This window comes from Onychomys torridus, chromosome 2, assembly GCF_903995425.1.
Source record: "Onychomys torridus chromosome 2, mOncTor1.1, whole genome shotgun sequence".
NCBI classification, from domain to species: domain Eukaryota; kingdom Metazoa; phylum Chordata; class Mammalia; order Rodentia; family Cricetidae; genus Onychomys; species Onychomys torridus.
The window spans coordinates 53,886,464-53,912,422 of NC_050444.1; the positions used below are offsets into that span (position 1 = coordinate 53,886,464).

The window sequence follows — 25,959 nt, forward strand, 5'->3', positions numbered from 1 at the left end:
GCTCTGCTTTTAGTGCTTTAAGGAACTTGTACATTGACTTTATGATGGCCGGACAAGTTTACATTTCTACCAGCAATGTATATAAGGTGCCGTTCTGCCAGATGAGTTGAGATTGCAGGTAAGTTCTCATTTGTACTCCCTCCCCCCCACACACACACACACAGAGTGACTAGTGAGATTGAGCATTTTTCGAGGGACTTTCCCCCATGGGAATATCTTTTATTCTTTGACAATGCCATGCATGTACACAGTGTGTCTTACCCATCCCCATGGGATAAGTAGCCGTTATCCTACTCCCTTTGGACCCTCTTCCCAACATGTCCCCCTCCACCTTCGTGTCTTCTTCTTTTTTATGTCCCACTGAATCCAGTGACCACTTCAGATACCCGTGGGTTCGGATCATCCACCAAGCATGGGCAACCTACCAACAGCCACACCCCTCCAAGAAATGCTAGTGACTCCCCTTCCCCAGGCAGCCATCAACTGCTTAGCCTCTTCCCAGTGCAAGCTGGGATGTTGACTGGCTTGATCCTGTGCAGGTAGCCATAGCTGCTTTGGGTTCATGAGTGTAATGCCCACGTCCTGTCCATCAGACAGCATTCACAGCATTCAGATCCTCTGGTTCTCAGAGTCTCCTTCCTCCTCTGTGATGTTCTAAGCCTTGGGGTCATTGATACAGAGTTCCCATTTAGAACATAACACGTGAACCAGTAATGAGTCTCTGCATTAACCACTGCCGAGGCTCAGAGCAACACTAACCTATAGATGTAAACATAAATATTTAGAAGGCACGTTGACAACCTGTTAATTTAGTAAGATAACAGAGTCCCTTCTAGGACCTATAACCTAATCAGCCCTGGGCTTTAACCAGGTCATTTTCTCATGTGTTTATCAGCCATTTGTGTTTCATCTTTTGAGAACTCTTTACTTACTAGCTTATGTACTGAGCTGATTGGCTGGCTGCTTGATTTCTTGAGTGTTTTTTCTTTTGTATATTCCAAATATTATTTTTTTGTCATGCATTCAGCCATCAGAGACTTTTCTCCCACTCTATAGACTCTATTCACTTAACTGATTGGTTGTTGGTTGTTTGGTTTGTTGGTTGGTTGGTTGGTTGGTTGGTTGGTTGGTTGGTTGTTTTGTGAGAGGGCCAGGATCTCAGAGTCTGTCACTGGCTGTCCTCAAAACTTGCTGTGTAGACCTGGCTGGCTTCAAACTCACAGAGCTCTGCCTGCCTCTGCCTCACAAGTGCTGTGATTAAAGGCCACTACACCCAGCTTAACTTTTTTTTTTTTCCTGTGAAGAAGCTTTATAATTTCATGAAATCCTTTTGTCAGTTGTTGGTATTGTTTCCTGAATGTCAGCCTCTGGGTTTTTGTTCGTTTTTTTGTTTTACTTTTAATCTAACTTCTTTATTGATTCTCTGGGAGTTTCATATCATGTACCCCAATTCCACTCCCCTACTGATCCCCTCATATCCTCTTCTCACCTCTGCAGCACACCCCCACAAAACAAAATTTAAAAGATTTAAAGAAAGCAAGCAAGCAAACAGTTCTACCTCTTCATTCGCCTGGCAGCATTGGGAGCCTCAATGTGTCACACAGTATACCCTGTTGTCCAGTCAGCTTTATTAGCAAATGTTCATTAAAATGAATCACTGGTCTTGTTCAAGGCCTCTGGTTTCTAATACACCATCATCACTGGATCCTCATTGGAGCTCTTCTGGGATAGATACCTTGTGGCTACCCCGAGTCATGGAAATCCTGAGGGTGTTGTTCCACAGGACCAGTCCCTTCATGAGCTCCAGCAGGTCCTAGATGGAGTAGATGTTAGGGTGGGCCAACCTAGGTCCCAGCTGTGGGATGTGGTAGCTGAGCTGGTCATTCTGAGCCACTGGGGCCACCTGCCTCAGACAAGGGGGCAAAGTCAGCCCTCCTAGGCCCAAGGCCTCAGAGTCAGTTCTTCTTCCCCTGTTGTGAGGGGTGGGATCATCTCTCCCGATATAGCATAGGTCAGCTCTCTTGTTACCGTGTCCAGCAAGAGGCAAAGCCAGCTTTCCCAGGATCAGCGAAGGGTGCAGCTAGCCCAACCTGGCCCTCTGATTTCATCTCATGCTTCCTATGGGCCTGAGGTGGCATGGGCCACAGACATCAATGCAGAGCCCAGCTGCACCTGGACCACAGACCCAGACATGGTCCCCAGCAGCAGCTTGAGCCCGATGACATCCTGGCTCTGGGTAGAAGCACTGGACACTCAGGTTGAGATGGTTCTGGCAGCAACATGGCCCCTAGATGCCACCAGGGCCTCAGGTTGAGGCCCCAACCGTGGGTTTCTATGTAACCTTTGGTGACAGTACAGGACTCATACTTCAGCACAGACCCCAGCCATGGTAGAACCACGGACCCAGACATGGTCCTCAGCAGCCACTGGTCTAGATGTCACCATTGCCCCAAGTGGCAGTGCAAGCCACTCTGATCGCCACAGGCCCCAGCGGTAATATGGCCCTTGGACAACAACATGGCCCCAAACCTCGGGCATCTACACAGCCTTTGATGGTAACAGGAGCCTTGGACATCAGCATAGACCCGGACATGGCCCTCAGCTGTATCCCTGGCCCAGACATTACCATGGCTTTGGGTAGTAGTTCAGGAAACTCAGATCTACATGGCCCCGAAGGCAATATGGCCCTTGGACACCAACCTGGACTCAGGTGGCTGACCTGACCCTGGGCATCCTCACAGCCCTCAGTGGCAACAGGAGCCACATATGTCAATCCAAACCCTGGCCATTATAGGGCCACAGACCCAGACATGCCTGGACCCAGATGATATGTCCCAGGTGGCAGCATAGGCCATCCAGATCTGTATGGTCCCCAACTGTAACATGGCTTCCCAACAAGGCCACAGGTTGTGGCCCACATCCTAGGTGTCCATATGGGGGCCCTAGTGGAAACCGGGGCCACAGACTTCGACACAGACCCCACCTGCAGCTCAACCACAGACCTAGACATGGCCCTCACCAGCAACTCAGCCCAATCAACAACCTGGCTCCAGGTGGAAGCCCCAGCCACTCAGATCAGGATGGCTCTGGCACCAGCATGGTCCCTGGTCACCAGCAAGGCCACAGGTTTGGGCTCAAACCCCAGGCTCCATGTGGCTAAGCGAAGATTTTGATTCGTGTTTCGTAAGTCAGGAAGGAAGGTGGTATCTTAAGCCTTGGAAGATGAAGCCGTTTGGAATTTTCCATAAGATCAGCTGTTATTAAGAAGTATGTCTTAGTTACTTTACCACTGCTGTAATAAGAAGCCTTGACCAAGGCATCCTGTAGACCTTACAGTTTCAGAGGATTAGAGCCCATGACCGTGGCAGACAATATGGCAGCAGGCAGGAGGCGTGGTACTGGAGCAGCAGCTGAAGGCTCACATTAGGATCCTCATATAAGAGGCCAAGAGAAACACTGGAAGTGGCACAAGTCTTTTGAAACCTCAGAGTCCACCACCAGTGACACACCTCCAACAAGGCCACACCTCCTAATTCTTCCCAAACAGTTCCAACTGGGTACCGAATATTCAGATATATGAGTCTTTGGGGGCCATTCTCATTCAACCCACCACCAAAGAAGTATGTCTGTAAAGAAAGGACAATGTTAACATCTATTATGTTTGGAAAAACAGAAATTTTGCCTTACTTAACTAAAACAGTATGAGTTTTAATGTTTCATCAGAAGAGGTCATGTTTAATTAGTAAGTGTAAAAATAAACTTTCATGGGGTAATAACCATGCTATCTTGTGAGCAGTTGTTAATATTAGAAACTGGAAGCTGGTATTCCAACTTAGGTACAAATGAGAAAGTGAAATGCCACTCCTTGGTTTTGCAAAACAAAGATGAAATCCAATAAAGGACCGTAATTTTCCCTTTGTGCAAAGCTTTCATTGTTTGAACCAGCACAGTGCTTCTGAAATACCAACAAATTCTACTTGATTGTGAAGTGCCCATCAGAGACTACATGCTGCTACAGTGAGTGTGGTGGAGAGGTAGCCATGACTGAGGGGAAGAGCCGTGGGAGGGAAGTGTTTAATTGAGGAAACTTTTTCAAGATGGTTCATTCTTCCTCCAAAGAAGCTATCACTTTCATCCCATTTGAGTTTTATGGAAAGCAGTGTCTGAGTGGGTCATCTCATTTCCTCATGTTTTCACTGGATTCTATGCAGGGTCTCCATCGCCATCATGTATGACCTTGCTTTAATCCATAACCAGTCTTTGAAGTGGGAGGGCAGTTTTACCTCCTTTGAAACAAACAAGACCTATACTTTGAGTACTTTTGATAAGATTGGCTAATGGCTTGAATTCACCAATATAACTATTTAGAACATGGTGTTGAGCCAGCGTCCTAAATGCCTCTTTTGTCTCTATTGTTTGTTCATGTTGTGTATTTTCACCGATAGTGTCTCGTTAGGGGCAGTCTGGGGTTGTTCACAACAGCATCTGTGTCACCTGAAAACTATCTGAAGACTCCAGAACACTTGCTTTTGCCTTTCTTATGTACACTAGCACTGACCGAGTTGATCCAGTTCCTGGTGAACAGAACCTGGGGAAAGGGATGTGGCCTTAAATTGCATAGGATCAGTTAGGACTGAGTTTAAACTCAAAAATATAAAGGCTATGTGCCATGTCTCTTTGTTTTTAATTAAACAAGGGACTGTGATCTTTAATATATAGTATCCTATTCAGTTTAGAGCCAACTTAAATTGTAGAATATGCTTGTATTTTAATATCTGTGACCACATGTTCCCCCTTTTTCATTTAGTATTCAGAATCAGACCCTGTTCATTACCAATAACAGTAACTTTTATTTAATAATATTTGGAGAGATAATATCTCATACCCTTTCCCACTTGTTTTTTGTTATAACAAATGAATACTTACATTCATGAATTAATAAATAAAATGCATGCTTGGCTTCCAGATACCAATGGCTCAGATAACTCCATCCCAATGGCGTATCTTACACTGGATCACCAGCTACAGGTAAAGGAACACATTTGCTTTTCCTCCTAGGAGAGTTCATGGTATTCACAGTGTGTTCCTGTGCATTTCTTATGCTTTTAGCTGACCCCCTTCACCCAACTTCACAATCACAGTAAAGTAAATGGCTTTGCCAGGCATGGTACTCACACCTCTGAGACCAGCAAGTGAGAAGCAGAAGCAAGAGGGTCAGAGGGTCAAGGTCTGCTTTAGCTACAAAAGAGGTTGAAGTCAGCCTGAACCACAAGAGAACCTGTCTCAAAAATCTTTTCTTTCTTTTTTTTTTAAACTGTTTTTAAGTTACTTAGGATTGACATAATTTATGTTCTCATCCCTATAGTCATCTTAAAATAGGTCCATATCTCTGTTGTAAGACTGCCAAGTATAGCATTTTCATGCCATAATTTTTTAGTGTATTAAGATACAAAACTTCCTTTTTAAGCATTTTGTGTTGGGTCCTTAGGTTCATAATGACTGAAAGCGTATGTAATGTGTTTCAATGCTTCTTTATAAATGTCAGAATTATAAGCATCTTGGGAGCCCAGCATGTGCCATTAGTCTGAGCTACTTGGAGGGCAGATAGGACTGAAAATTGCAGGTCCACCTGGGCAGCCCAGTCCTGTCCAATTAAAAGAGCCGGGCGGTGGTGGCGCACACCTTTAATCCCAGCACTCGGGAGGCAGAGCCAGGCAGATCTCTGTGAGTTCCAGGCCAGCCTGGTCTACAGAGCAAGATCCAGGACAGGCACCAAAACTAACAGAGAAACCCTGTCTCAAAAAACAAACAAATAAATACATAAATAAATAAAAGAAGGGTCCTTAGTATGTTCCAGCTCTGTAGCAGGAAATGCCATCCCAAAGCTTCACCTGGTCTCATCACAGCCATTCTGAATTGGCTGACAAGGGAGCACCAAGTTTACCAGGACACAGAGTAACACTTAAAAACAGCTTTCAGAAAATTTGTTTTGGTGCAGTTCATGAATGTATGAAGTGCATCCTGGTGACCCTAATCCACTCACCTCTACATACATTCTTACCTCTTCACGCTGTTGCACCCTTTCCCTACAAGTCTCTTTCTCACACCCGTAAGTTTTATTTCATTTTGTTTACTGTGTCTAACTCTTGAGGCCCAGGTTTTGGCACTGTCCTGTGAAACCTGGTGGGCTCCTCACCACGCTTACTTTTGCTTACATTGCTTTAGTGCTATAAAAATATGTCAGTCAGTCTCTGCCTTAACCATCATCTTAGGTAGATACTGAGGTTTATTTTTTAACATTTCTGCTTTCTTTCCAGCCTCTAGCACCATGCCCAAATTCCAAAGAATCCATGGCAGTGTTTGAACAGCATTGTAAAATGGCACAGGAGTATATGAAAGTTCAAACTGAAATCGCGTTGTTACTACAGAGAAAGTAAGTCCTTTAAAAAAATAAAAATAAAAAACTTAACCTACTAGTTTTTTTAATTTAAAATATTATTGAGATAGCAATATTATTTTAAAAAACTTTAAGAAATTTTTGTCTTAAGAGTCCTAAAATTAGTCAATTAAACTTATTTCCAAGAGCTAGAAAGATGGCTCAGCACATTAAAAGCACACGTGTTGCTCTTGCAGAGGACCCAAGTTTACTTCCACACCCACAGTGGCCAGCACACAGCCATTTGTAACTACTGCTCCAGGGTATCCAGTACCTTCTTCCAGCCTCTGAGGGTACTGCAGTCATGTGCACATACCCACACAAACACACACACATACACGTCATTAAAAATAAATCTTTAGGCTGGTGTGGTGACATGTGCCTTAAATTTTAACATTCAGGAAGTGGAAACAGGTGAATCTTTGTGAGTTCAAGGCCATCTAGAGACCTTTCTCAAAAAATAAGCTAATGAATAAATACAAAAGGTATTTCCATCTAGATTTGTGTTAAACTATAAGCATCCTTTAACCAGTTTCATGCAAAACTCACCCTTTTGATGACATCATGTAGTGCTAAGGAAAATAATCTTGGTTGCATACTCAAGTTAATGTTGTCAAAGTCAAACAGTGGAAGGGTGTTTAGAGTTATCACTACAAGCTTTATTGGTTCCTGGCATTCAGTTGAGTATGTTCTGTGAGGCAAAGTTTTCACAGTCTTTTCAGTGTGTGTTGACTAGAGCAGGGATACTGTAACAGTAGGCTCTATTTTGTATCTGTGAGTGTTTAGGAGTAATTTTGTAGCCACCTATGATTTCCTGAGAGTGATAGAAACTGCCTCCCTTCTGTATTTAAAAACTCCTGCTTATTTCCACACAGGTGCTTTTGGTTTGGTTTGGTTTGATTTGGTTTGGTTTGGTTAGGTTAAAAGGTTGGTATTTACTTAAGCACGAACCTTGTGAAATTTTAGACTTGTGAAGATTGACAACTAAATGTTCTAGAAAAAAACTGATAAATGTATATATGGAAATAGAATTCTTACAGTAACTTGCAGTGGAGTAAAAATTCTTATTTTCCAGAGTAATTTGTAAGAAATCATCTGTACTTGTGCTTCAGAAAGAGGCTAGCGCCAGTAAGGTACATCAATGGGTAGAGGCACTGGCAGCCAAGCCTGACGACTTGAATTCCATCTCCTGAGCCTGCTTGATGGAAGGAGTTTGTCCTCTGACCCACACATTACCCATGGTGTGTATGTGGATGCACACTCATGCACACACACAATAATATCAATGTAATAACACAAGAATAATTTTTTAAAAGAGGAAAATAGTATAATAATATAAAGGAATCTAAGTTGGTATCCTAAAGATCTCAAATAGGAAGTTGAATATTATGGTCTGGAAGCCTATGTAGGCATAGCTAAGGAACTTCTGAAATTTTGTGTTTGGGGAGGAGCCCTGCATTTATTTCTGTATTTAACCTGCCTTGTCACATTTAACTATGTGAAAGAAGAATTCTCTGTTAACAAAATACAAGTGTTGAGGGGCTGGAGAGATGGCTCCATGCTTAAGAGCACTGGCTGCTCCTCCATAGGTCCCAGGTTCAGTTCTCAGCACCCCCATGGCAGCTCACAGCTGTCTATAATTCCAGTTTCAGGGGACCCATCAACATCATGACAAAACACCAATGCACATCAAATAAAAATAAAGAATTGTTTTTAAACATAGAAATGTTGGCTCTAGGTGACTGTGAAAACTGTGACACTTGACCACAGTACTTGCTTTACATTTTTAGTTAGTTTGTTTATTGTGTGAGCAGTGTCACAGGACAGCTGGGGGTACTACTCTCTTCTTCCACTGTGTGAGTTCTTGAGATTGAACTCAGCCTCAGGTTTGGCAACTCATGCCTTTTTTACCCACTGGTCATCTCACCAACTTGAATACTTAGTTTACCTGATAAATGTCAGGAAGCTACTTTGAATAATAAGACCTCATTATTCATTTACATGCAGGAGTCTTTTGCTTCAGGGGCTAATTCTCAATATCCTCCGAAGAGAGGGAGTTGAAGCTTACCTGCCTGTAAGAATAGGGATCTCCTGAGAATGTCGACAGATACTCTTCTTGCTGTTGCAGAGCAGAGAAGAACTTTAGGTGCTGTAATGTCTTAATTAGCTTGCAGATGTTCTGTCATTGGAGCTATAGTTAAATGGGACTGAGACTTCAGAATATGGATTGAGATATAATGGCATATGAAAGTGGAGTGTGAACTAGGACACAGTTCTACCAGCCTGGAGCTGGATGGAACCTTTGTTCTTCCTACCAAATGAAGAGGATATCAAATGAAGTTTTTTGAAACGTTGCAGGGTTTCTCTGTTTCCCTGATTGCCTTAAGTACTTACTGAAACGACTGTGGTTCTTGTGTGGTTACTGTAGAAGAGTGGGTGGTAATTTCCATTCTGTCCTAGGATTGTATTGGAGTAGAACACTTAACCTGCAGAATGGTAAGGAGAAAAGGTTCTCATTAACTGAGTTTCTTTCATCACCTAAAGGTGTAGCTCTTTCCACCATGTGTAATGTTATTGTGTAATTTGTTTTTAGGCAAGAACTAGTTGCAGAATTGGACCAGGATGAAAAGGACCAGCAAAATACATCTCGTCTGGTACAGGAACATAAAAAGCTTTTAGATGAAAACAAAAGCCTTTCTACTTATTACCAGCAATGCAAAAAACAACTAGAGGTCATCAGAAGCCAACAGCAGAAACGACAAGGCACTTCATGACTCTCTGGGACCGTTAAATTTTAAAATATGCAAAGACCTTTTTTTAAGAAAAGACAAACTATTATGACAATTCGTGTGTGTTAGCTTTTTGGCGTGTTCTGAATGCCAAATGCCTATATTTGCTGCATCTGTATGTCCTTTATTTTCTTCTTATGGTGGATATACAGTCCACTGTCTTCTTGCGTAAGATGATAGCACCTGTGGCTTGGAAAGGCAAGAGTTCTCAATTTCAGAACACATCCAGTAAACTTGGCTGTATATGCATGCTCCTGGTATGAGCTAGCTGACAGGTGGGGTATCACATCAGCTACTGTGTGCAAGAATCGTCCTTTTCTCTGTAGTAGAAGGTGGAACCTCAAGGATGTTCTTCTTAGAGCTCATCTCAAAAGTCTGCTATTTTCCAAAAGCTGGTGTACACCAACAGAAAGACAGGGTATTATAAATAACTGGTGGTACATTACGGAAGTACAGAACGTTTATGCTGAGTTCAAAGACAGGTTTTTGTGCCAACATCCTGGAGCAATATTAAATGTAGTTCCATCTGTTAATATTAAAGGTAAGTGGTGGCAGCTGTGTTTAATGAAAGCAAGTTTAGTGATTTTCTTTAGGCTGAACATCGTTTATGAGATACTGAATGTGTGCTCTTTTGTATGCCCTAAGGATTTTCAGTTCCGTGTAGAAACAGAAGCTTTTCTGACTTTTAATATTAGTATCAGATGAAATTGAAAGAACATGGTCTAGCTTAAATGATCCTTACAACAATTATTGGATCGTGTTGTGATATATTTGTAGAAAATTGAAAAATAATGGAAACATAAATGATTGGCCCAGCTAAAAAGGCATGTCTGCTTATGATAGCAAATATGCAGACAAATCAGGAGACCTGAGTAGGAAGATGAAGTGAAAACCCACTTTCCATAGATAATTGGAGGATTGATTTCTCTGAAGTCCGATCTGGAATGACTGCTACCTTCCCATGCTTTTAAGAGAATTTCAGCACTTACAAAGAAAATATTTATATTGTTAACAATAAGTTTACTACCAACCTTCAAAATAACTTAAAGGTAAATAATAAAATGCCATTGAAAAAAAAATCCCCTAAGCTCTATTTTTTCAGTCCACATTACTACATTTTGATACCAGTATGAGAATGTCTTTTAAATAAGGCTGCCGTCAGTCTTGTTTTTATAGTGTTCATGTTTGTAAAGAGAACACTGTGGAATTGAAAGCATGATTGCTGTGGTTCTTAGACATCTATCATGTTCCTGCTCTGTTTCAGAGGAGCACATGAAGCTATCAAAATTGTTCTTTAAAATGCTAAAGCAGGTAACTTTTCTTCCATTACTTTTTCCTCTCTGAGTTTTATAATGAATCCCTTCTGTATACAAATAAAGGTATAGGACAATTTATAGTAATATGTGCCTTCCTCCTGAGAACTAAGTGTCTTCTTTCACTTAAATAAAGGTTATCGTTCCCAGATTCTGTCAGGTGGAATTAATGTTAAGCCCAGCATTAATAGTTGAAGTAAAACTAGCAGAGAAAATGAGATAGCTGTAGGCTGAGATGACAAAGGCCAACTTCTCCCTGGCGTCGCTACCTATGTGTATATCTGGTACTGCTCCAAAGGGGTGTGGGCTCCTGTAGGCAGCATGTCAAAAGTATCTCGAAATATGAGTGCTAAGTTTGACTTTCCATTAGATCTCATGTTACATGGTTATAATCTCAGTTCTAACCAGAAATTTATTTTGCAAGGTCATCCTAGAACTAAAAGGAAATTTTATCTGCGTCATCGTATGCAGTCACTTGATAAACGCATCCAAACAGGTAAATAGAAGAAAAGACTAAATTTACTCATGGTACCAGTGGCAAAAGACTGTTCAGCAGTTGCTTGTGGTCAGTTCCTTGTGGCTTCCAATACTGTAGTGGTCCTCCCCGGACAGCCTAAGTAAGTGCATTGCCACACTCAGATGTTCTTTTTAAGGTTCCAGCTGTCTCTGAAGATTAAAACGACAACATGCGTACTTGAATCCATACCAGTTTCCTCAATGACTCTACCCATAAAACCCTCAAATAACCAAGGAACCAGATGTGTCATTACTTCTTGTTCTACAGTTTATTCAAGCCTAACTTTCTGGATGGGAGTACTGAATTGGCAGACAGGTTTGCCAAATGATGTCCAAGAATCACAGTCCCTGCACAGAAACTACTTGCATTTTGTTTTTTTCCAGGAAAGGAAGCAAAGTTTGTGTAATGTGGAGAGAGATCCTCCTCAGCGGTAAAACTGTGTTCTGGATTGAATAAAAGTCAGTTAATAATGTTACCCTACATACTGAAAAGCTCTGCTTAAAGTTATTTACAAATGGTCAACCACTTTTTGCTGAAGTATTTTTTTAAAGTAGCGAAAGTCTTTTTCCTTCAAATTTCTGTCATGCTCCTAGTTTAATCTCCTGCTATAGCCAGAGATTACAAGTGAACTTGTTTCCTCGTGTGCGTGTGCGCATGCACGTGCCTTCCACACCTGACTCCCTCCTTCATGTTAGTAAGTTTTCCTTTACTCCTGTCATTCAGAAATTTCTTGTAAAATGATATGTAGAAACTCTTGTGCATATTATGTAACTGAAGGAGGCTTCTTCAATTTATTTTTGTTTCTAATAAAATTCAGATTATTATTTCAGGCTGGTATATAGAGATGGTAGCTGGCTTTTCTCAGCAGCTGAGCTGTGGGGTTTGCACCAGTGGAGTTTACCTAACACAGACTAATGACTGAAACACCAGTTTCTTAGGATACTCAGTATTGTTGTGCCATAATCATGATGCTTTGGAGAGGTTGAGGCATTGGGCTAGAGAGATGCTGAGCAGTTGAGAGCACTTACTACTCTTGCCGAGGACTGAGATTCGGTTCTCAGCACCCACATGGAGGCTTACATCCTCTGTAACTCCAGTTGCAGGGGATCTGACTCCTTATGTTCCCCAAGGGTTCTTGCATGCAGATGGTGCATATTTACTGTGGCGCACACAAAACCATTATTTAAGTGAGAAAAAAAATCCTCTTTATGTTTCATGGGCCTTCATTTTAATGAAGGACAGCATAAAAGTGACTGTTTTCATAACAAATTTACTTAATGTTGTTTTCTAAGCTACAGTAAGCATTTTGCTCTTTTATCAAGCAATGCTCCAGCTTATATATCCATTAGTTTCCTTGTTTCTTCAGTACTTACTGATAAGCTGTTAATGTTACTGATGCCAAGGTCCGTGTGTTCATGGCAGCCCCATAGTAGAAGGATCCCCTGTAAGATGCGGAGGGTTGGGGTTCCTCAAAGTGAGCATTTGTCCCCGGATCTACTTTTCTACCTTCTCCACCTGTTTAGGTGAAGTCACGTATGTGGAGACAGGCCACTAATCAGCAGAGGAAACATTTTCCCACCTCCTCAACCCAAATATCTGTTCTGAGTGACTGCTATGCTATAAAGTTCCCCCATAATTTAGGGGTGCCTCAGTGTTGGCATTCACTAACTTTCACCAGAAAGACAAAGTGCCCAAAATGGAAATACAAATAGAAGATTCTGGGCCAATTGAAAGAAGACCTGCCCAGCACACAGGAAGTGAGCTAGGGTCGTGCTTTGTCATTTCTGTGGTGGTGGTGGTGGTGGTGTTTTTATTAGGAAGTCTTTTATTTAATTGGGGCACAATTTATATACAATAAACTGCATCCATTTTGAAGTGTATAGTTTACTGAGTTTTGACAGATTCATACACATGAAACCACTCCAGCAATCAGCATCCTGAATATGTCTACCACATGTATAAGCTCCCCAGTGCCCTCAGCTATTAGTTGTCCCCTTCAAGACCCCATCTATAGACAACCACTGGCCTAATTGTAAAGATGAATTTGCATTGTCTGTAGCCTTAATGAAATCCTGCCCTGTGGATTTCATTTTTAAGTTTTTGCCTTCAGTCTGAATGGTTTCTTAATTCCTTTGGAGGACTTTCTAAGCCATTTCTGGTAACACTTTAAACTCTGTGTTGGCCTTTGAGGGGTACCTAGATTTTAGGAAATGGAAATGTGCTTGTTATGTCCTGTTTCACTGTGCAGTGTCATAGCTAGAAACATTTTAGATCATCATTTTTATGTTTTTACAGAATCTCAATCCTTTGCTCGCAAAATTCCCCTGCCTTTGTATGTTAAAGTATGTATTTGTAGCTGTATATAGTCATGGGAAGTAGCATGTTGGTAGGTACATGTTACATGTTACATTTTTAGTATATACTGTTGGTCAGTATAGCTTTTAAGAATGTTTTCTTCTCTTTGTGGTTAGATTAGAGGTGCCTCCTGCTTGCTAAAACTCCTAAGAAAGGGGGCTAGAGAGATGGCTCTGTGGTTATGAGCATTTACTGCTTTTACTGAGGACCCAGGTTCAATTCCCAGCATCAACATGGTGGCTCACAACTCCATAACTCCAGTTCCAGGGGGATCTGACACCCTCTTCTGACCTCCAAGGGCACCAAGCATGTACATGGTACACATACATACATTCAGACAACATTCATACAAAGAAAATACAACAAATCAAAATGTATTCATCTAGGAAAGACTTACTACATCACAGAACAATATACAGAACTGCTCAGTGGCTGTGGAAAGAGCTTTAGAGCATTTGACTTCTGTGTTGCACAAGTGCCATCTATGGCCTGCCTTCATGCCCAGCCTCTGCTGTTTCCCATCCTGCCATGCGGCTCTGCCAGAATTTTCTGTTTAAGGCGCCTGCCGTTCATATCAGTTACTGTAGTTTTGTGTTATCATCTGAGTCATCTAAAATCCATAAGGCCACTTTCCAGTGAAGCTTTTCTAAGAAATGAGTAGATGTTTCCCAGTGATTTTAGATTTCCAAGTGAGGAACTGAATTCTTTGTCCTAATTCAGTGACCAATGATAACCTCACATATGCTAAATATTTGTCTTCTGAAAAGCAAAGGTAATTTTTTAAAGTTATTTAATTTTTAGATGTGTATGTATACACCTCATCTTCACTTACTGTAAGAATTCCAGCGTAATTCTTCACAGGGATTGAAAAACAATCTTCCTATGGAAACACAAAACTCAGCATAGCTAAAACAATCCTGAATAAAAAGTGAACTGGTTTCAAGTTGTATTGCAGGGCTGTAGTGGTTAAAACAGTATAGTATTGACATACAAACAAGACCCCCCCCCCAAAAAAGGGGGGGATTGGTAGAATAGAATTGAACACCCATACAATTCTACACACCTGCAGATACTTGGTTTTTGACAAAAACAAAAAAATACTGTGGAAAATGCAGCACCTTTAAAAATTGTTTCTGGTCAAGCTGGGTAGTTGCATGTAGGGGAATGCAAATAGATTCGTATCTATCATCCTCCACAAAACTCAGTCCCAAATGTATTAAGGACCCTGACATAAGACCAGGTACCCTGAGTCTGATAAAGAAAATAGGAAATAGGCTTGAAGTGACAGGCACAGAAGAGGGATTTCTGAGCAAGACACAAACAGCACAAGCATTAAGACCAACAATAAACGAGACCTCATGAAGCTAAGGACACCATCATGTGAGTAAATGGGGAGGAAATCTTTACCAGTTATACATCTGATAGAGGTCAGTATCTAGAATATATAAAGAACTAAGGGGAAAAAACAATAATAACCCAGTTAAAATACAGGGTATAGAATTGAACAGTTTTCAAAAGACAAAAATACCTGAAAAACAAGAACTACTCAACATCCTTAGCCATCAGGGCAATGTAAATGAAAACTTGTACCTTTGGGTAAATTGCTTTTCTCTGGGTGCATTCAGGTTGCTGGCTTCTGGAGGATGCGTATTGCCTTGGTTATTCTTTGTGGTTTTGTGCTGGCATCTAGGCATCTGAACTTTTAAATGTTTCTTGCTGTAATTATGTGGTCTCCTTGTTGACTAACTGTTCTCTTTCTTGGTTGCTGCTGCCCACTCTAGGTCTTAGCCAAATGTTATCCCTGGTAGAGAGTTTCTGTGGGTGGACATCTGTCACAAAGGAATTGAAATGGGCTTTTAATGAAGGCCAAAAGGAGCAATGGTAGGAAAGAACTAGGGCCCCCCTAGTTTCATACCAAGAGGCAGAGTCCATAGGAGATGGCGGTGCCCTGGGAAGAGGGACTCCTGTGGGCAGGCTGCAGGACTAAAAGTAAACTGGAGTGGCCACAATGGAGGACAGGAAGGCGGACTTTCTGGTTTTTTCATGTGGGTTCAATGTGATTCTCGTCGCCTCCAATTCTTTCCATTGTATATCCCTGCTGTGATGGACTCACCTGGAACTGTGAAGCCAAAATAAACACTCCCTTCCCCAAGTTGCTTTGCCAAGGCATTTTGTCAGCAACAAAAAAGAGACACTGATAATAATCAGTGCTAAATGTGTGCACATGCCTACAATCTCAACACTCAGGACAATCACCATGAGTTGGAGCCATCTTAAGCTATATAGTGAGGCTATCAGTTGTCCCCTTCAAGACCCCATCTGTAGACAACCACTGGTCTAACTGTAGGTGATTGTTTATTCGAGTGTTTTTTTCTTTTCTTTTTATGATTTGGCCTCTTTTGAATCTATTCTTTTTTTAGCAAGCATTGTTCCCTATGTTTAAACTCCAACATTGATAGAACTCAAGTCTAGAGCCAAATCCTTGACTTTTATGTAACTCGGTGGATTAAAAAATAGTTACACAATCTTTTTCCTAACTCTCTTACATGACATGACACATCTAAGCTCCCACTGCTACCCATTCACATCATTACATCATTACATTGGAGGTAAACAATCATAGATTCTTTAATTCAAAAAAACATTTGGTGAATACTTAGTATACAGTTGTGTAGATGTAACTCTGAATGGTTTTATTAAATAAGAAACACAGAGCCAAATGCAGAGTTAAAAGCTCAAGAGGTCAGAGCAGCCAAGAGCTAAGACCAAGACCGCCTTCTTACCCCTTGCTGTCTCTGTCGTCCTTCCCCTCTGAAAGAGACCTACTTCCTGTGTGTCTGTCCTTTTATTGACTTTCTGTTCTGCCTTCTCATTGGTTATAAACCCAATCGCATGACTTCCTTGTCACTGCCTGTCTATACAGACCTCCAGGTCTCTGTGGTTGGTATTGAGATTAAAGGCATGTGTCTCCATGCTGGCTGTATCCTTGAACACACAGAGATCTGCTTGTTATGTGATTGGGATTAAAGGCGTGTGCTACCACTGCCAGACTTCTGCTAAATGGCTTGTTATTAGCTCTGACCCCCCAGGCACTTTTATTTATTGACATGCAAATAAAATCTCATTTCAGCACAAGTAAAATATCACCATACAGTTATCAAAGTACTGTTTAAATATGCAATTGATTGACAGTGTCCCTATTCCTATGGAGCTTTCAGTGTAGAGAAAGAATAAATGGCAGATCAACAAACCTATAATTACAGGTGTTATCACATGTCCTGAAGAAGAAGCATAGGACATCCTGAGAGAAAATAGTAGACGAGGGGACACCCAGGAGCAAAAAGCTGAGTATAACCCTCTGAAGAAGCAATGTCCAAGCTGAAGTCTGCCAAGGACCTAAACATTAGTACAGTGAAGAAAAAGAGAGACATTGTGCATAAATACACTTATGTAACCCCTGAGAAAGTACATGGGAGATGTGGCCCCACCCAATCAATAACGGTTTGGGATGTGTATACCGCTCCTTGGCATATATCTGAAGGTTGCAGTCATATCTTGCTCAGTATCCTGCTCAGCCAGGTTCATTGCCTCTATTCACAGAGCTAGAAGATGAAAACAACCTAAATGGTATTCAACTGATAAATGCATAATGAAAATGTACATACACACGATGTAATGCTATTCAGCTGTAACAAAATGAAATAATGAGGCTTTCAGCTAAATGAATGGAACTGAGTGAGGCAACCCAGATAGACAAATGCCTTGTGTTCTTATTTGTGGATCCTAGCTCCAAATCTTGAGATGTGAGTGTCTAACCAAAAGTAACCTTAGAAGCCAGAAAAGTAAAAAGCGACTGTGGAGGAAGGAGCTCGGGGGAAGGGGGGGGGGGGTCGTAGGACACAGTGCTATGAAGGAAGAAATTGGAAAAATGGAGAGGTCAGAAGCCAAGGGAGGAAGAAGTGGTAACACTAAGGATGCTTGAAAAAGCTGCAGGGAAACGGATAGTACATATATGTAGTTTAAATGGAAGTTCTGCTACATGGGATGGTAATGCTTCCTCCAAGAGACACAGGACTAATAAAAAAGCCCTGTGCCAGGCATGGTAAACTTCCCTTCCAGGCGTTGGTCAAGGGAGTCCGAGACACCTCCCCCCCCAAAAAAAAAACTATAGGCTATTTCCATTGCCCTTTGTTACCTCCCAGAACTTAAAAGTAAGACTCTATTGCTGAAGACACACACTTTGGACAGAGAATTTGGAGGAATTGAATTGGAACTGATCTGGAAACGTCATTGAGGAAAGAAGAAAAGCAATCAGTAGTCATACCCAGTTATAAAGCCTATATACCACAATGACCAGCAGCATAGCAAGGTATCTCCTGGGGGTGAAATAATGACACTTACATCATGGGGGTAATGAACATCTGTCTAATTGAACTTAAAGCCTACTTAACAGGTGAGAATTCATTCCTGGTATTATAAACATAGCCAAGTACTCTTGGCTGGAGAGGCCAAGGACCCTAGAGGAGAAACTCCTGTTGTCACATTTCTAAATCAATATAATGTCTAACTGCACTCTTAAGTATTTATCCCACAGACAAGTGTGGCTCTCATCCCTCAACAAAGAAGCTTCCTTCTGTGGAGCAGCTGGAGACTTCCAGAGACGCACACTAGTCAAAATGCAGAGAATAAGTGATACCAATTGGTACCTAGCCCCAGTTAAACTACAAAGCAAGCCCTATGTCTAGTCTCAGGGAAAATAGTATAAGAAGAGCTGGAAGATTGTGGAAGCCAGGAGAACAAAACACCTGCTGTGAGATGGGGGACTGTACCCGTGAATTCCTGTAATGATAATACTTAGCAGCATGCTGATGTAGACGGAGGACGTTCTACCAAGTCCCATTCTGTAATGAAGTCTGCAGGGAATCAATGGCTACTGGAAGGGAAAATCCTTTTTCTCCATGGATGAGGCTCCTAATTGGTTATCTAATACCAAGTAGTCAGTCCTAACCAAGTGTCCAAACAACCAACACTAAGTAGACTCAGTAGATTGTATATGTAATTACATGTATGTTAATATGTGTGTGTGTGACAAGAGGTCATGAATTTGAAAGGTAGGGTAGACATGGAGGAATTGTGAGGCCAGAGGGGCGTGGAAATATAGTACTCATGAAAGTATCCAAAAAAATGATTTTTTAAAAATGGCTAGTCTTAACTGGGCACTAGGAAGGTAGTTCACTGGCTAAGAGTAATTGCTATTCTTGCAAAGGACCCAGGTTCAGTTCCCAGAACCAATATGGAGATTCACAACCATCTCTAACTCCAGTTCTAGGAGATTCAACACTCTCTGGCCTCTGTTGGCACTGCACACATGTCATGTACATATGTACATGTAGGCAGAACACTCATACATAAAAATAAATCATTTTTGTAAGTTTTAACAGATAATGAAATTATAGGAAAAATTATTTAACAGGAACCAGGAAAGGATAAAAAAGGAGAGGGAGGGAGGGAGAGAGAGAGAAGTCACAGTCATAATGAAGAACATTTTCCTAAATGATAAAACAGCTTCAAAATTTCAAAGTTTGTATCTGCATACATCTACATGGTGATTTTTTCATTTAAATTAAGAAATATAATAGCATTGAGAGTGGGTTTTAGAGAGTATTTTAAGGTTGAGTAATTATTCACATACAGAAAATTTTAAGTATACAATTTAATTAATAAGTATACTTATCAAATGTGAAATGTGACAGTTTTCTGTCCCAGAGTGTCCTGGGGCCTATCTGGAATCCATGCTCCTCTACTCCCATGCTTAGAGCTTGCTGCTGCAAGATATCAACAGTGCGGGGCTTCACACATGGATTTGCTCCTGGGGTTGTTGCAGGTGATGCATGTATTAATAGTTTGTTCCTGTCTTCAAGTTTAGGGGCAGGATCCTATATAAACTTTGTTGATCCCTCCCTGGTGAACTTTTGGAGCTGCTTCCACTTTAGGGCTCTCACAACTAAAGGTGCTATCAACATATTTATATCATGTGAAATTGCATCTATATTCACATGAAAGTAAATATACATATGTGGGCAAGCAGACAAACCCAAGACTTTCTCAGAAGCCCTGATAAAAGGACAATGGGAACTTCAGTTCTGTGTCCTTGTCCAGGAGTGCACTTGGCAAGGATGGTGTAGGGTTGGAGCCAGAGCCTCACAGAAGTCAAGGTTGCAGCTTCTGGGGACCCGACTATTCCCCCTGGGCTGTGGTTATCAGTCCATGGGCAGCTTCTCTGAGGTAACCTGTGTTCTCTCTGCCAACATTGTCTGACGTGGCTCTCTACTGCCCGTGGCTGTTTACCCCCTTGCAAACAGTGTATGTGATGCAGTACTTCTTAATAAATTTGCTTGGCATGAGACAAAGCTCTTTATCTTTCTCATCCTTTAGTCACCTTATAAGTATGTCTTTAAATTCTCAGAAAATTCACAAATGCTCCAAAGTGGTTGTACAATTTCATATTCCCTTTGGCAGATTATGATAATTCCAGTTGTTCCATAACCTTGCCAACATATTGTGTGGTCCTTCATTTCTAAGTCTTTAAAAAATTATTTCTATTTTATGTGTATTAGTGTTTCACATAGCCTACATGTATGTCTATGCACCATGTGTGTGCCTGGTGCCCACAGAGGCCAGAAGAGGGCGTGAGATTCCCTGGAACTGGAGTTACAGACCTTTGGGAGACATGATGTGGGTGTCTCTGGCCCTTTTCTTTTTAATCATAGCCATTCAAATGGGTATCTTATTGTGGTTTGAGTTATGTTTTGCTTTTGGAGAAATTCATACTGTGTGTGTGTGTGTGTGTGTGTGTGTGTGTGTGTGTGTGTGTTGGTTTTTCAAGACAGCATACACTATATTTTGATCAACTTTCTTTTACAATTCCTCCAAGATCTCCAACTCCTCATTTACTATGGTTTTTTACTTGCATTTCTTTAAGGTGAGAAGCTTTTGTCTATGAGTATAAATTTGACATTTAAAAGGCAATTAGCAGCACTCAGGAGGCAGAGGCAGGTGGATCTCTTTTAGTTCGAGGCAAGCCTGGGCTACAGAGTGAGTTTCAGGAAAGATGCAAAGCTACACAGAGAAACCCTGTCTTGGAGGGGGAAAAGGCAGTTATATGTCGAGTCAATTTAGTTAAACAATATTAGTAGTTCCACACTTGGGTCTCTGACTTCCAGGCATTAGTGGTTAATCAGGCTTATAATACCAGGCATGGGACTCCTTCTGTGGGACAGGCCTCAAATCCAATCAAAGGGCAGTTGCTTCATCCCACAACAGCTGTTATAGCACAGGTAGGAATATATTGTTCCATAATTTGGATTTTTTGGTTCATAGGGTTCATAGCTGAGAAAGACCACTGATGCCCTTTCTACCCAGCAGCCATCACATGAACCTTCTAGCCCTTTGAAAGCTAGCCAACATGGAGGAATTTTTTTTTTTTTTTGAGACAGGGTTTCTCTGTGTAGCTTTGTGCCTTTCCTGGAACTCACTTGGTAGCCCAGGCTGGCCTCGAACTCACAAAGATCCGCCTGCCTCTGCCTCCCAAGTGCTGGGATTAAAGGCGTGTGCCACCACTGCCCAGATTAAATAAATAAATCTTTTTTAAAAAATTTGCCTACCTATGTTGCAGGTGGTACTCTAGTTGTTCCCCAGCCCACTATCCTCCTATACTGTACTCAATAAACTTTTTATAAACATATATGCCAAATATATATATATATATATATATATATATATATATATATATATATATATATTTACCTAACCCAAGATACCAAAGACTTCCCCCACTCTGTTAGCTAATTTGGCTATTGAATTTAGGTTTACTCTAAGTTATCATGTTTGTGGTAAAGCAAGAATCAATATTTTTGTTTGTTTGCTTGCTTGCTTTTCCCTCACCAGCTATGGAGTTGTGTTCCAGCACTGCCTACTGAATGACCTGTATCTATAACATTGTTTTAGCTCCTTTGCTGACACCATTGCTCATGTGTAAGTATACAATTGATGAGTCTATGATGGATTCAATAGTTTCCCTTGAACTGGGCTAAGTGTGGATTTTATGGTTTTAAGGGGAAATATGGGATCCATTGTAGACTCACATGAGCAAGGGACTTCTTCAAAGGTGAGTTGTAATCTCCTTATCACCAGAACGGTTTTGATCATTGGAAGCATGCAAGGAAAATCTTCAGGAACTGTATGTGGAATATTCCTTTACACTGTGTGAATATATGTCACTGTGATTGGTTTAATAAAGAAGCTGACTGGCCTATAGCTAGGCAGGATAAGGTTAGGCAGGACAACCAGATTAAGAATGCTGAGAAGAAGCAGGAGTCTTAGGAGACACCATGAGATGCAGAGCAAGCAGGCTGGGAATTACATGCATGAAGTAATCAAGCTTCAGGGCAGCACATAGCTTAATAGAAATGAGTTAATTTAAGTTATGCTAGCTAAAAAAAAAAAACAAAACAAAAAACAAACAACCCTATGCTATTGGCCAAGCATGTATAATTAATATTTAGCCTCTGTGTGGTTATTTGGGAAGCGGCTGGTGGGACAGAACTGATCAACGGTCTAGACAGAAAACTCTACCTACAACTGTATTGTCTTCTGAGGGAAGTAAGTGTTGGGACAGTTAGTTCCTAAGGGACAAATCCTAATTTCTTCTTTCCTTGAAACACAATCCTTACAGATATGTGCACAAAATTAACAACAGAATACACACATGTGCTAGCGATTCATGTAGCCAAATGCAGCTCTACATGGGATGAAACACCAGAACTGGATGCCACTGAGGAAGCTTCCTTCAAGTTCAACTTGCTCTGCCTTCAGTTTTGCTCCCTTAAGTAGATGACAAGATGCAGGCCAAGAGTTCATGTCAATAGACTGAGAACACCACAAAAGAATGGGTTACTTTTGAGGCTGGCTTCTTTCATTTCCACAATTACAGGCCATCAGTGAGTCTGTTTTGTCCAGCACATGCCCTGTCAGCTTGCAGTTCAAACTGCATGCTGCCTTTGTGACTTCACATGTTCTTTGGGAAGGTATATAAAGCAAGACACACATTTCTTTTTCTTGCCTAAGTAAACCAGCACCTGAGCCAATGTGGCTGCCTGAAATGTATTGTTGTTACATTCAGCATCTGAGCAGTGAGCCACTCTATAAATAACAACCTGTCACAGTGACAAGTGTGGAGGTAGCTGATCTGAAATGCTAAGTATTCAGGCAGGCTGCATTTACAGCTTCCATGCATGAGCAAGAAGCAGATTCACCAAAATGAAACTTCTACAGCTTAGAAGCAATGCTGTGCTTATTTGAGGGTGTGAGGGATGTCTTCTTTTAATATTTTTAAAGGTCTAATGGAATCTGGAAATATTAAATATTTGTTACTTAAAAGATTTAACACCTTTGTTTCAAATTCTATTTTGTTAGCTGTTAGAAACATCATCCATTCAAACATGGCATCTCTCCTCTCAAGACCATCCTCCTCAAGCAGGCTTCGTAGCCTGTGGATCTTCTTTTTTCCCCCTTTCTGAATGACCATTGTTTGTCTTGTTGCTGATTTGTGTGTGCTCAGAAATAGAGTGAAAAGGGAAAGAAATGAGGTCAAGATGCCACAGCCTCAGGTTTCACAACTGGTACTCAGAGAGGTTTGCTGTCCAGCATGCTGCTCTGCCTTGTGTCAGCAGTCATGAAATTGCCCCAGGGTGCCTGGTCTCTCCTGGTCCTCGGATGAAGAGCTGACTGTGAAGGGTTAACAGGTGGAAGCAGACTTGGGCTAGTCCTAGTTGGCTCCATCTCCTCACAGTCCGATCTTTTCATGAACCCAGCTCCATTTCCTCCTCAGAAAACTATGCAAGAGGGATGGGTTAGGTCAAATGGTGACGTCTAGGATGTGATGGAACATTCCTTTATACTATGTGAAGATGTGCCACTGTGATTGGTTTAATAAAGAGCTGAATGGCCATTAGCTAGACAGGAAGAGGTGAGGCAGTACTTCTGGGGACAGAGAGCTTTGGGAAGAAGAAAGGAGGAGTTTTCAGCCAGACACAGAGGGAGCAAGTCATGCCATAGAAGAGTGAAAAGCAACAAATCACATGGCAACATGTAAATAAATAGAAATGGGTTGGGTTCATTTACATTCTAAGAGCTAGTGGAACAAGCCTAAGCTACAGGCTAAACTTTCATAATTAATAAGTTTCCATGCCATTTTTTGTGAGCTGGCATCCCGAAGAAAAATCCTTCTACACTTGGGCATGGGGATGGAACTCAGTTGGTACAGCTAGACTTGAGACCCTGGGTTTCCATCCCCATCATGCATAAACCAGGCATTCTGGTGCAATGGCTGTAATCCCAGCAGTCATGGGGAAGGAACCTGGAGTTCCAAAAGTTCAGCATTATCCTCATCTACATGATGAGTTCAGGGTCAGCCTGGGTTGTATGAGATTGCATCAAAAAAAAAAAAAAAAAAAAAAGAACAGCAAAATCTCACCCACTGTAAAGTATCTAATTCCTCAATACTGTTTGTATTAGCTTCACTCTCCACTGGGCTCTGTCCCCTGCAAGTTAAGTCTTGATGATAAAACTTACTGAAATGGGGGAGTAGAATTAGTGTGAATTTGTTGATTCCTACTTTTAGGACAAGTTAAAGCCTCTCACAAACACAGTATATCAGTGTAAATGTTGCACAGTCCTTTTGAAAATCCTATCTTGACTGAGAACCATTAAATACCTTTCATGCAACCAAACATCAAACATCCAGAAGCTTGCACAAAGAAGCCACATCATTTCTGGGCCAGGATTACTGGCACAGTGGAAACCTACATTCCCAGCAGCCCCTATCAAACCTTAGTGACACTACTCTGAAGCCTAGTGGGAGCTGAATGTGGTGCCCCATCACCATAAGTCATCATTAACTGTGCAAAACAAGGAATAAACTGGTAATTATTGTAACCATTTTTAGAAACTCAAAGCAGAACTGATTGTAAAACCATGAAAACCATCGAAACGGTATAAATAAAGACTGCCCAGGCTCTCCAGGGCCTCTTGTTTGAACAACAACAGGTGGCCACAGTCTCCTCTTGGTGCCGACTTCACACATCCATCCCAGGTCATTGAACCCATCTGGAGTAAGGCTTCCAGCAGCCCTGTCTGGGTGCTGTGTGGCAGTAAGTCGGTAAGTAGAAGGTAACTTCTTACCGCTCTGAGACACTCCCTTCTTGTCAATGGTATGATCACAACCACCTTTCCCAGTCAACTCTCACTTGGCCTTTACATCTGAACCTGAATGCCACTTCCTCAGAGTCATCTTTCCTGCTATTCAATCTAAATGAGTCTTCTCGTTATGCTTCTTTGAATACTTAAAGCAAAGTTCACCAAATTGAAAATTAGCTATCTTCATATGCACCATTGGGTAGCACCCTGTGTATTCCTAGGCTGGGGCAACCACCAGCACTATCTAATTCCAAAACGTCCCCCCCCCAAGAGAGTATTCTCCTCCCGTTAAGGTCTCACCTGTCCTCTACAGCCCGTGCAACCCACTGCTCCTTCTGTGTCTATAGGTTACTTACTCAGGATATTTCTTATTAAATGAATCTTGTTTTGTGTCTAGCTCCTTTCACTTAGCACAGTGTTTTCAGTTTCTCCCATCTGCTTGCACATGCTACTTCCTTGCTTCTTTAGTACCACTCTGTTGAAAGATGCAATGCATTTTGTCTTTTCTACCTTCTGATTGTTGTGAATGAAGCTACCCTGAATAGTCACATGAAGGGGTAGCATGTATATTTCAGCTACTTTACGTGGGTGCTTAGGAGTGGATTGCTCACTCATTGGGTAACTCTGTGCTTAGTTTTTTGAAAAACCATTCAAAACTTAAAAGGAAACTCCTCTATAGTAAATGTGTGCCCTTCTCCCCCAATCCTGTGCCTCTCCTTGTAACTATCTTGTAAACTATGTGAAAATTTTGCCTGATTTATTCTCCACTGTATCCCCCCAAAAGGCAGGCACTCAAAAATAGTTATTTAGTTGGGTGGGTGGCACACATCTTTAACCCAGTAAGGCAGAGGCAGATGGATCTCTGTGAGTTCAAGGCCAGCCAGAGCTTCATTTGTATAGGACATCCTGGGTGGATTTATGGATATGAGGGTCAGATGGGACAGAGATCCGAAAGGTTGCAAAAGCAGGCTTACAGATTATTGAAAATTGTACATTATGGGAAGGAATACAAACAGGGAGCAAGGCTTATATAACCCATACTTGTCAGTCAAAATAGAAACACACCCAAATCATACCATTAGTAGCCACACTTCTCCTGCTCTTGAACCCCATAAAAGGAAACTCCAAACAATAAACACAGCCCTCGATTGCCCTCACTCACCACATGTCTCGCTGGCTGTCTTGACAGTACATTCCTTGTTACTCTGTACCATTGCTTAGCTTTGAATGAAAAGTATTGCCACTCTTGCAGTTTGTGGTGTTCTTATTTCAATTCCTTTAATAAGAGGCTAA

The 25,959-nt window shown here is 41.5% G+C and overlaps 1 protein-coding gene across 2 annotated transcripts in view; it reads left to right on the forward strand.

The window, feature by feature from the left end:
- Map3k7 (mitogen-activated protein kinase kinase kinase 7) overlaps nucleotides 1–11,537 on the forward strand; it is a 60,603-nt gene extending 49,066 nt beyond the window's left edge. For both annotated transcript variants that reach the window (XM_036177758.1, XM_036177759.1), the window contains 3 exons: nucleotides 4,967–5,028; nucleotides 6,318–6,433; nucleotides 9,030–11,537. In XM_036177758.1, the coding sequence (XP_036033651.1) occupies nucleotides 4,967–5,028; nucleotides 6,318–6,433; nucleotides 9,030–9,210 (359 nt within the window). In that variant the 3' untranslated portion in view covers nucleotides 9,211–11,537. The remainder of the gene's footprint in view (nucleotides 1–4,966; nucleotides 5,029–6,317; nucleotides 6,434–9,029) is intronic.
- The last annotated feature ends 14,422 nt before the right edge of the window (nucleotides 11,538–25,959 follow it).